This window comes from Dreissena polymorpha, chromosome 16 (genome assembly GCF_020536995.1).
Source record: "Dreissena polymorpha isolate Duluth1 chromosome 16, UMN_Dpol_1.0, whole genome shotgun sequence".
In the NCBI taxonomy this organism is placed as follows: Eukaryota; Metazoa; Mollusca; class Bivalvia; order Myida; family Dreissenidae; genus Dreissena; species Dreissena polymorpha.
This window is the reverse complement of record NC_068370.1, coordinates 24,174,228-24,186,631: the sequence shown is the minus strand read 5'-3', so window position 1 is coordinate 24,186,631 and position 12,404 is coordinate 24,174,228. Positions and strand designations below refer to the sequence as shown.

At 32.1% G+C, this 12,404-nt stretch overlaps 1 protein-coding gene across 1 annotated transcript in view; it reads left to right on the top strand.

The window, feature by feature from the left end:
- The window catches only part of LOC127861999 (dystrobrevin beta-like), a 73,347-nt gene extending 61,113 nt beyond the window's left edge, over positions 1 to 12,234 (top strand). The window contains exons 18-19 of the mRNA XM_052400846.1: positions 1,148 to 1,277; positions 2,116 to 12,234. Coding sequence (XP_052256806.1) covers positions 1,148 to 1,277; positions 2,116 to 2,271 — 286 coding nt within the window. The 3' untranslated portion in view covers positions 2,272 to 12,234. The remainder of the gene's footprint in view (positions 1 to 1,147; positions 1,278 to 2,115) is intronic.
- The last annotated feature ends 170 nt before the right edge of the window (positions 12,235 to 12,404 follow it).

Here is a 12,404-nt window from a genome sequence, read left to right as displayed (position 1 = left end):
ATGGGTAAGATCTCCAAAAAATTCAAAAGAGTTATGGTTCTTACACATACATTTTCTATCAAGATATTTGGCTTTATTTTAAATTTCTTCTATACTAATTTATGCAGACTTATCATCAACAACCTGGTTACCTTAAAATAACTGATGGAGGTCTCGTATCAAACTTCTGTTAACGGGGCCAAAAACATATCATGCCAATTAAATGTATGTGACTGATAATATCTGGTTATCTGCTTATTTATGTCAGTTATAGATGTTCCAGGAAATTGCCTCTTTGAGTGAGCATAATGAACATAAAACAAATTATTGCAATTAAATGCATGTGGTTTACATGTTAACCTTTTGTTGTAATGAGTGGAAATAATGCCAACATATTTGGTTTGTTGTCTGTTGTTCCGAAAGCATTCGCTTATTTTTCAATTGAAACTTTGTAGCAAATAAAATACATGCATTTAGATTGTTTGTATATAAGTATAACAGCACATTATGTTAGACTTTTCTTTTAAAAACTTAATTGTATAAAAAAAAAGGAGCTACATTGGAAGTTTATTAACGCAAGCTCTGAAAATAATATTGCTAACCAAATCTTTTTACAATTTAATTTGGTTGAAACATTTCATTTGCTGTTTTAGAGTTGACAATTCGTTTTCACAAAATGACAGTTGTTTACGGTATTAGCATGACAGATCTGGAGCGTATATTTACATCAATATGACTGCAGTTTTTACGACTTGCTGCTTTGTATTGGAGCCGTGCTCTGTGAAAAGGGGTTTTAATGCATGTGCGTAAAGTGTCGTCCCAGACTGCAAAGGCTAATCAGGGATGACAATTTCAGGGATGACAATTTCAGGGGTGACAATTTCAGGGATGACAATTTCAGGGATGACAATTTCCATCTAAACTGGATTTTTACTCTCTGTAAACAAAAAATATCACATAGCGGAAAGTGTCGTCCCTGATTAGACCTGTGCGGAGTGCACAGGCTAATCTGGGACAACACTTTACGCTCATGCATTATGCCCCCTTTTCACAGAAGCTCATTTGTTTACCTCTTACATCTGGATACCAATCTTGGCATCTGTTGACATCAAATATATAAATTGTTCTAAGTTGTGCTTGAATGTTTTTACGCGGATGTTATTTTTAGAATATTGCGGCATATATTTCCCCGCATTGACTACACGACAGACGATGGTGAATCCTACGTCAGGACAGACGATGAGAGCTACACACGTACCGATGATGAAGATGCAGAATTGTATGATAACCATCCAAAGGTTTCTCTTTGTTCCACACTATGCTTTTACTGATGCCATATTTTTCTAGTTATACAGAACAAAAGGTCTTTATTGTATTTAATAAGACTGTGTACTTTATTAATAATCATACAGTGCCAGTATGCTTAAGAACAAGATTTTCATCCATAAGTTGAAATCCTAATTGATTTGAACTTGGGAACAGTTGGATCAAGGTCAAGGTCACTGTTACTTAATGTAAAAAATCAGATGTATGTATTGCGCTGAACTTTTGTGTGTAGGTAGCTAACAGTCAGACCAAGTTTGAAATTGCAAAATTATTAAAATAAAAAAGCTTGAATGTTGAAAATCTCTGTTTTTGTTGCATTGTTATGTTTCTTGAATTCCGTTAATTTTCAGGCATTTCTTAAAGAAGAAAAGATAATTGTAATAGTTCAAGACAGCATAGAAATCTTAATTGCTTTATCCTATTGTGCAGGATTAAAGAATTGTATTCAAGGAGAGTTTATTTTGTAAACACTGAATTAAATTTGTTATAAGTGTTTACAAACAAATGTGGGAAGCATAAATCTGCGTCCATTACCTGTTTCTTTCTGTTTATACATATTTTGTTCGTTCTATAACGTGTCACATGCTTTGTCTAACTGCCTGTTTATTTTCTCTCTTTTTAAATATACACGCTAAAAGTAGTTTTGTAATTAAACCATAGATGCTTTTGTTAAATATATATATTCAAAACATTATGAATGTCCATTGTAAGCCAGAAGGGCTTATCAGTCTTGTTTGCATGTAAACTGATAAGCACTTTGTGCTTTCAAGAGAAAAATATTATAAATAATTACTTCTCCACCTTTGGCAGGAGCTACCAAACGAGATGACATCGAGTAAATACTCGACAGAGGAGGAGGCTAACATCCACTCTGACACAGACTCGTACATACGCACAGACGACGAGGATTGCAGCAACACTGACACTGACTGGGAGGAAAGCATGAAACGATGGATCAACAGATGATGATCTCAAACCTTTGGTCTGGCCCCTTTCATGGGGTTAACCCTTTCCCTCATAAGAAGCAAAGTAAAAATGGCTTTTGCAACCAACATAAAACCAGAACAGCCTGCGAGTAACACGCAGTCTGTTCAGGTTTTATACTGTTTGCTACTCATCAGTAACTAAGGGTTGGAAATGAAGCCTTTAAAACTTGAATTCAGTAAGAAAGGTATTTTTTTAAATGTCACTTTATAAGGGACTACAAATGCGTCAAAATACCTATCTTAGTGATAAAAGGTCAAGTCCCTGGTACAGTTCATAAACCCCAAGCTGGGATGTTGGTGAACTTTGGTTTTGGCCTCATTTGGTTCTACTTTCGAGTTAAATTTTGTACCTTGGGGTTCGGATCTACCTTTAGGGTTTTACTGTACATTTGATTTGGCTTTTCTTGAGGTTTTTACCTCGAGGGATTAGGGGTTGGGTGTTTTACCTTGGATTTGGGCTGTCACTTTTGTCTGGCAGAAAAAGTGTATTATGGTTCAGGTCAACAAATTATAACATAACTAATATATGGTTTAAATAGCTGCTCATATGATTAATCTTCAGCAATTACTTACAATAATTGTAAAAGAATTTAATCGCAAATGGTATCTTTGTTTGTTATTTTTCTTCATGTTCAATATAGCTGAGCAAAAACAAAAACAGCATGAAAATAAAACATCTTAAGTTTGTATATTCACGCGCAATCATCTTTAAAATAGTTGGTTATAGTACAATGGCGTATTGGTGTTAAATGTGTTCTGTGGCCATAAATCATGATTGTTTCTGTAAATTTGTGTCTGTATCATTTCAATTATTAATGAATTTTTGTAATTTTCAAATTTGGAAATAGTAGTCAACTGTGTTTTATATTGCTTTATACGTTGCATAGGTTTGGAAATGATTAAAAATTGTTCTTGTTAAAATGGCACTTTATATCAGTTTATTGAAGTAAATGTGATTTATATTTATGTGTTTGGGCAAGAAATCAATATAGTCGTCATTAAGAACCGGTTAACCCTTTACCACATAGATACATACCGGTTAATTGAAGATTCTTAATCTAGTGATTGTAAATCTGGGAGTATGTGAGGCTGTTTTAAAAAATTTGCCCTACATGTACATTGTTCAAGCACAAAATACTTATTTCAATTTAAGCAAGTGTGACTGTTGATATATACTTCATAATTTTATTATATTGCTAGACGCTTTAACTGACAGCCATTGAACGAAACACATGAATATAATGTCTGTCTGATTAAATACGCAAATGTTAAGAATCACCTTGGTTAGATTTAATATATTGTTTATGTAAGATCTATTTCTGACTTGATGTATATGAGTATTTGTTAACCACCTTAGTACTGTTTATTTATTTACTTATTTTTGTTTAATTCATTTAAAAAATAGAACCAAAGGGCCCCTGTCAATTTTGTCTTTTCATATAGAATAAACGTATCAGTAATTAAATACATATTTCTTTAAAAATTCAGCTTATTTTATTATAAATATTAACTGTATCAGGATGTTTGTGCTATATAAGAAAGAGCACATACAAAAAGTGTATGATAAAAACTGTCACAGATAAACAAAATTTTGTTTTAAAGGGGCCTTTTCACAGATTTTGGCATGTTTTGAAGTTTGTCATTAAATGCTTTATATTGATAAATGTAAACATTGGATTTTAAAAGATCCAGTAATAAAGTCAAAAATAAAATTTAAAAAAGGAGAGGCGTATTTTATACGTTATATAAGCAATCTTCGTAGTTTCACAAATTTAAACGACAACAACAGAACTCTCCAAATTATTCAATCGTTTCGCGTTGCAACACTTTATAATTTTTAGGTTTTTAAATCGTCAAAAGATGCATATAATGGCTAGATTAGACCATGGTAAATGTTCAATTATACTATTTCCTTACAAATATCATAACTTAAACGAAAATTTGCGAATCTGAAACAACTTTTTTCAATTTTGTCAATTTACCAAATAGTGAAAAGATCCCTTATAGGTACATGATATGACACACAATATGTAATAGGCCTAATGTGAGTTATAACATTATTCATATCCCTTCTCGAAAAATTGCACTAAATGCGCATTTAATGCGCATTAAATGCACATTTAATGCGCATGTTATTGGCACCGTATTTTTTGCTTAACAAGTGCACTTTATTCTGTTAAAAAAACACTTTTTACTAGTGTGTTTATACATATAAGTGTATTTTGTTCCACGAAATAATACACTAAAGTGCGTTTATTATGATAATAAGTGCGCTTAAGTTTATTTTTAGCGCATTTATACACTTGAGTGTATTTTAAGACATACAAATAATACACTTCATGGTCAAAGTAAATTTTTTAAAGCGCATTAATACACTTGAGTGCATTTCCAGTCATTTAAATAATACACATTACAGAATTAAAAGTGAATTTTTTAAGTGCATTAATACACTTGAGTGCATTTCCAGACATACAAATGAAACACTTTATTGAGTATTCAAAGTGAATTTTTGTAAGCGCATTAATACACTCGAGTGCATTTCAACTGATCCAAATAATACACCTTACAAAATTGAAAGTGAATTTTTTTAAGCGCATTAATACACTTGAGTGCATTCCCGGTCAAACAAATAATACACCTTACAGTATTAAAAGTGAATTTTTAAGTGAATTAATACACAGTGCATTTTCAGTCATACAAATGATACACTTTGTGAAGTGTTGGAAGTGAATTTTTTAAGCGCATTATACGCTCAAGTGTACTTTTCATCAATTCAAATTAATATGCTTAAAAATTAACCAAATTAAAAAAAATCCCAGCTTTTTGAAGCCAGCATTCATTCTTTAAATGAAAGGTTTGTGTAAACACATACATAAAAAACAAAAAGTACAATTCAATAGATAAGTACATACTTTTATTAGAATGTTAAAGCTTAAAAAACAAAAACAAAGGTTACATATCTACATAAAAGAGAGGATTCAAACGGGCAATGGCCTATCTCGAATTAACAACTTAAAATATCAAGCTAATACCAGTGATTTTTCTCCCCTCTGATTACCGGTAACTGATTCACAGCCAAATACAGGTGGTTTCCGCTTCAAAAATATTAAAAAAATTTCCCTATCATTTACTAGATTTTTATATATTACATTAATTCCAAAACCCTTTTTAATATGGACAAAAGCAGCACATTTAATTCAATCATATTCTGGATCCTAATATATGATTAATGAACAGTATTCATGAAATTTATATAAATCTATACCTTATTTTAAAGATCTTCCTTTTTGTGTTCATTATTGCGCTAAAATATGCCCTTCTGAGAGCCAGTACGTACAGGTTGTTTTGAATTTCCAAAGAAAATCCCTGCATACATGCTGACAATATTTAGCAGCTTAGCCCCTGTCACTATATTTGTTGTTATACACTGTTCCTTACAAAGAATGCATTCATAAACCACCCTTTATAGAGCAGTTCACCAGCTAATCAGGTCTGAATAATACTGTCATGGTCTTTGCGAGGCGCTTCTCGTGCATGATCTCATTTGAGATCAGGTCCTGAAAGATATTTTATAATGTAAGTGTTAAATTTTGCGGTTATGGTAATCTTGTTCAACAGTTGCTATAAATATCATAAATTTAAATAAAACAAGCTCTTTTTTATGAAGATGCACTAAAACTACACTTGTACCGAAAGAATATTTTTTTGCATATCAGAAGATGCACTAATATGCACAACAAATGCACTTCATTAAAAAATGCACTTATTGCATAAAAAGATGCACTTTGTCTACAGAAGATACACTAAAAGTACAATAAAATACACTTTAAGATAATGAAAATACAGAAAAAATGCACTTATGTGCACTTAATTATGAAAAAAAGTGCAGAAAAAATACACTTTTCTGTAAAAATGCAGAAAAAATACACTTTAAAGCGTATTTTGTTAAAAAGTGCTTTTTATTTTGAGAAGGGTTATTATGCATGGGTTGATCAAATTTAATCATACACTGATATAATTTGATTTCAGTTATGAATATTAATCAATTATGGATATGACTCTTTTACAAATGGTCATTTACATTGTATATATTTGACAACTTTATAAATTGTTCTTTTCATTTGTTTGCATATCTGAATATGTCTGATAAAAATATTTCCATCTACACAAGAACAATTGTAACTTATTGTATTTACATTTATTATTAATACTGTTTAGTTTTCTGTATTTCCATGTTCTGTTAAATATTGTCATACAAGTGTTTGTGTAGTTGTTCGTTTTTGCTAGTTAATGTCTTGTATTCAAATATATTTCTCCTTTGTTCCTCCGGAGTGGTCGAAACCAGTATGGAACTAAACGGATACTCTATATCAGTCATATCGAGATTCGGGTCTGTCTGTTTGTCCTTCCATCAACAAGACCTGCCATTTCTCAAGATTATCTGAAGATATCTTGAGGAAACTTTGAACTCGAGTATCCACAAACCTTTTTCCACCAGAGATAAATGTAAAACATTATTTTTAACATGATACTGGGTAAACAAATTAAGCTATAGGTTTACAAATCTGTCTGCTAACTTCTTCCTCTGTTTGTCCCTCTGCAAACACTGAAATCATTAGGAAAGTATATATAATAAAACTTGATCGGCCCATTATACAGAAATTACTTAGGATTCTTGGACAAAACTTGGTTTATGTGAAGGACCATGCGTGGATTTTTCAAGACTTTTCAGTTTTTACAAGATCAAAGGCTGGTGAATGTATTTACCAAATAATTCTTGGACAGAAGTCTAAAGTTAAATAATATTTGCACACAAAATAATATTTCTAAAAGTTACTATCGATCAAGAATGATAAAGAAGCTTGATATGCATATTAAAAGTGATGAGATGATTTGGGGTGATCCTTCATTTATGCCGATGTCAATTGTCAGGTGAAATACTTAAATAGAATAACACCAAAATATGCAATTTCTGGAAAGGTACATAAGAGATAGCCATGAGACTTGGTATACCCATTAATTGAAATGTGATGGCCACTCATCATGCGAATGTTTACAACAACAAATATTGCTGTGCTTAATGGATATTTTATTTCATGATGAAACATTTCAAGTGTGGCTTTCTGCTTTATTTAGTCGTACAGTTTTCATTTGAATCTTTACATAATTTTTGGGAAATGTTTCTTGGCATAAAATGGAGGCCAAGTTTGGTGATCAAACAATTCACATCAGGATCTCAAGATTTTTAGGCTTTTGTTTATACAAAAAAGCACAAATCGCCATTACTGCTCTTATATTTTTTTATTTTTTGACCATTTTCATCTAACTATTTCTTAAAATATTTTGTTCACATAAAATCAATTCCATGTTCAATTGCCAGCCAATTCACACCAGACACTTCAGAGTTTTTGCCCTTTGTATATAAAAGAATGTGAAATTCACCATTTCTGCTCTCTCAGTCAATCATTTTTCGTCGGTATGACCAAACATTGTTAACATGTTAAATTACCTGAAACGGAGGTCAGGGTTTTAAAATCCATATAGCTGAAGGCTTTTACAATTATATTTCCCTTTGTTCATACCAAAAAATGCTGAATTATTTGCTGTTTGAGATCTGTTAACACATTCACTTTTTGCGAAATCTTCACCAAATTTTCTAGATATGTATGTTCACATAAAATGTAAGTAAAGTTTGTAAACCTGCATATAAAGGATATGCCATTGGATCCATGTTTATGATGGACAAACATTTCTGTCCATGACCTTATTGTCCCCTACCGGTGAAACCGGAGGGGACTTATGGTTTGCGCTCTTTGTGTCCGTCAGTATGTCAGTCAGTCAGTCTGTCACACTTTTCTGGATTCTGCGATAACTTTACAAGTTCTTAATATTTTTTCATGAAACTTGAAACATGGATAGATGGCAATATGGAGATTATGCACGTCATTTCATTTGGTTTCTACGTCAAAACTTTTGGTTGCTATGGCAACAAATAAAAAAAAATACTTACAATGGTGGAGTTGTAGGGGACCATATTGCTTGGCAATCTCTTGTTTTTTCTATTTTTCAGTGTTAAAATATTAAATATTTTGTTGTATGACTAACAAAAAACTAACATTGAATTTATTGAGTGGCCATGATGCCTTTTACACTTTGGTTTTCACACACCTGGTTTGTTCTAATATTGTGTTCATTGTTTACTTTTATTATTTTAATTGCATTGTTTGTTTTGGTTATATTTTGTGTTCTGTTATGTGTTATGTTTGACAATAAGGCTCATGTATATCTAGCTCAATCAATCCTTACAAAAGGTTGTATATTTTTATTTGGATAAAGATCTGTATAACAGGTCATTAAGCTCCACATTCAAACTTCAATTTGTATAACCCGGTATAGTAAAATGTAAGTCCTATTTATCGGGACTTTTCACCTAATAGACTGAGCTATGCTACTAGCCCAAATGTCGGCATCATGATTTGAGTCGCGTGCTGAGAAAACTGGGCTTAATGCATGTGCGTAAAGTGTCATCCCTGATTAGCCTGTGCAGTCTGCACAGGCTAATCAGGGACGACACTTTCTGCCTTAACTGGATTTTCGTGTAGAAGAGACTTCCTTGAAACGAAAAATACCATAAAAGCGGAAAGTGTTGTCCCTGATTAGCCTGTGCAGACACTTCGCGCACATGCATTATGCCCAGTTTTCTCAGAACACGACTCATTTGCATAGGTGTCTGCTAAATGTAGTGGTCATAGAGTACACATGCAACCTCTCCATATCCCTGATCATACCTCAAGTATTCAATAGAAACTTCACACTTGTGTTCGGGGTCATTGTGTTAGATCACTGTCAAAAATCCATAACTCTTACCTGGGAACATTTTCCGTTTGTTTGTACAAAGAAAATACATCGGTTAAGTTAATTGTGCAACTGCACCATACCATGGTTTTACACTACCGGTATAGTTTTTCTGTTGAAACTTCCTTCACACATGTGTTTGAGTCCTTGTGTAGGGCCATTGACAAAGTTGCATAATTGGGATCTGCAATTTAGTAGATTTATTCAACTATTTGCACTAAGAAAATAAGTTACATAAAAGTTAAAGATATAGTAGTATACCACTGTTTCTTTTAGTTTTCAAATGCATTGCAAATTTTATTTAGTCTTATTTTACATAATTTGTTTTTAAATCCTTTGTTGTGATTTATTTTGTTTTATTAGTTATTTTATTTTGTGTGTGTTAAACTAAGGCCAGCACCCTTTCACACCTAAACTAGATACATATTATACAGCCAAAAAATGACTTGGGTCCCATCTGTTATAAATGACATACCTTTAATATTTGTATACATTACAGCTAGCAATTCTGCTTTGGAAAACTGGTGTGTAAAACAACGTTGAGTTAATGATAAGAGTGGAGGCGATTGTCGTCCAAATGGATATGTCTAAGTTAATATGAGTGAATTTTGTTATGTATATGTATATAAGTAATACTTCTTGCAGATAATCAGCAATTCTATCAAATTATTTAATTTGTTATACTTGAATTTATTATTTTATAGTTTGAAGAGTAGCGATCTGTTATTCCGTAAGTGGATTGATTATTGTAAAAGTGAAATCATGCATTTGGTCAATGTCACATTTGAGAAATATACTTAAATCGCGACAACAGTTAAGAAGTACTGGCATATACATGTTGTAATAAGTTTTCTCATTATGTGTGTGAAACATCAATAGTTTTAATATTTATTGCAATTAAGTGTGGAAATCCGTGTCCTTCAGACATATTGCTAGTTAATTTCTTGAGAAATTTTAATATAAACAACACTTAATTTTCAACACAAAAATAGTGGAAACAAAATAATTGAAAGTTGATTCTTTTTATGTAAAGGGCCTACTGTTGCAGCAAATAGAATCTTGCAATTTCTTTATTTTTCTCATATCTGCTATATTTAATTCAATAACACACACTGTTACAGTTATCAGACAGTTGACTTAAATTTGATCATCTTGAAAAATATGTGACACTTATTTGCCTTAATAGTTGTAATGCCCATGTTTTTATGTCCCCCACTATAATAGTGGGGGGCATATTGTTTTTGCCCTGTCTGTTGGTCTGTTTGTGCCAACTTTAACATTTTGCAATAACTTTTGCTATATTGAAGATAGCAACTTCATATTTGGCATGCATGTGTATCTCATAAAGCTGCACATTTTGAGTGGTGAAAGGTCAATGTCAAGGTCATCCTTCAAGGTCAGAGGTCAAATATATGTGGCCAAAATCGCTCATTTTATGAATACTTTTGCAATATTGAAGATAGCAACTTGATATTTGGCATGCATGTGTATCTCATGGAGCTGCACATTTTGAGTGGTGAAAGGTCAAGGTCAAGGTCATCCTTCAAGGTCAGAGGTCAAATATATGTGGCCCAAATCGCTTATTTTATAAATACTTTTGCAATATTGAAGATAGCAACTTGATATTTGGCATGCATGTGCATCTCATGGAGCTGCACATTTTGAGTGGTGAAAGGTCAAGGTCAAGGTCATCCTTCAAGGTCAGAGATCAAATATAAGTGGCCCAAATCGCTTATTTTATGAATACTTTTGCAATATTGAAGATAGCAACTTGATATTTGGCATGCATGTGTATCTCATGGAGCTGCACATTTTGAGTGGTGAAAGGTCAAGGTCAAGGTCATCCTTAACAAGGTCAAGGTCATCCTACAAGGTCAAACATCATATAGGGGGACATTGTGTTTCACAAACACATCTTGTTAATCATGATATCCTTCTGTTTTCAAAGGTTGTGACCATAAAGCCTTCATATTGTTGTAGAAAGGGATTATTTTATTGTAGGCAATTGTTATGTAGTGTGTAAACCCTATTTATTAGGATGTGTTGTACACAGGCCATTTAAATGCTTAGTTTTTTGCAGATGTGACTCAATTAATATTGTGGCACAGTGTGATATTACACAGTTCTATCTAGATGTTAAGGAACACATTTTTGATACAGTCTTTTGGCATTTTCAATGTATTCTCTTCTGACACTAGTTCACACAGTTTTTGGAGTATATTCTAAACTGCTACAAAATGAAATTTTATTGTGACAAATCTTCATTATTATCACGATTTTTATTTCACTAATGTTCAGCATTTGTTTACAAATCAATAGTACGCAAATTGCCTGTAAGTATCTTAATTTGGTTTTTTTAAAGCATCTTCTGACTTAGTCCTCTTTGCCCATTTTGGCTTGCCATCTGTTTCTGCTTTAAGCTCAATGCCTGGTCTCATTACATGTAAGGTGAAGAGGCTTCTTAAGCCATTCTGGTTCTTTTTTCATATTTAAGACATATTAACATTATAATTAAAAAAACATTATTGTTTTTGCATAACCAAAATTATCATTCTAATTTGTGTTTTTCTTGATTCATCAATGTGCTGCAAGTGAATAGGTATTTTACAACTATTATTTGATCTGCAAAAGCTCTTTATTGAACCAATATTTTAATTCAATTTCTTAATTTAACTTGCTTTCAGTATTAATACCGGTTTACATATTTTAACAATTTTATGTCCAGAATTTACAATTTAATAATAATTACTGATTATGAAGACGTAATTTGAGTATTGCAATACGTTTTAGTTATAAGTTTTACTTTTGGTTGTTTGCCACATTGATATAAATATTATTTTAGCTTTATTCATCCATGCTTGATTTATATTTTATACCGCAAAAATTGCACATACCATGGTTTCGTTTTGTACCATAAGCTGTGAATGACAACAATAAATTGAACAAAAAACGTTAGGCTTAAATATCAAAATATTTTATTTATACAATTATTTACTTGATTTGTTATGGGTTTTTTTTGTTTTGTATTAACGTCTATATAACATTGACCTGTTGAGCTGTTATTGCATTAAACGATTAGAAAACCGAGCGTCTTGTCTTATGTTCTTAAAATCTATGCTCAAAAGTACTTTTAATGCAGCACTTACATTTTTAGCATGAACAGTAGGGCATCATGGGGAGTTATTTTATTCAGGGTGCAGAATCACGTGACTGGGGTTCACAATTAAACGTTAATGCTAAGTTTACATCTGGCCAAGA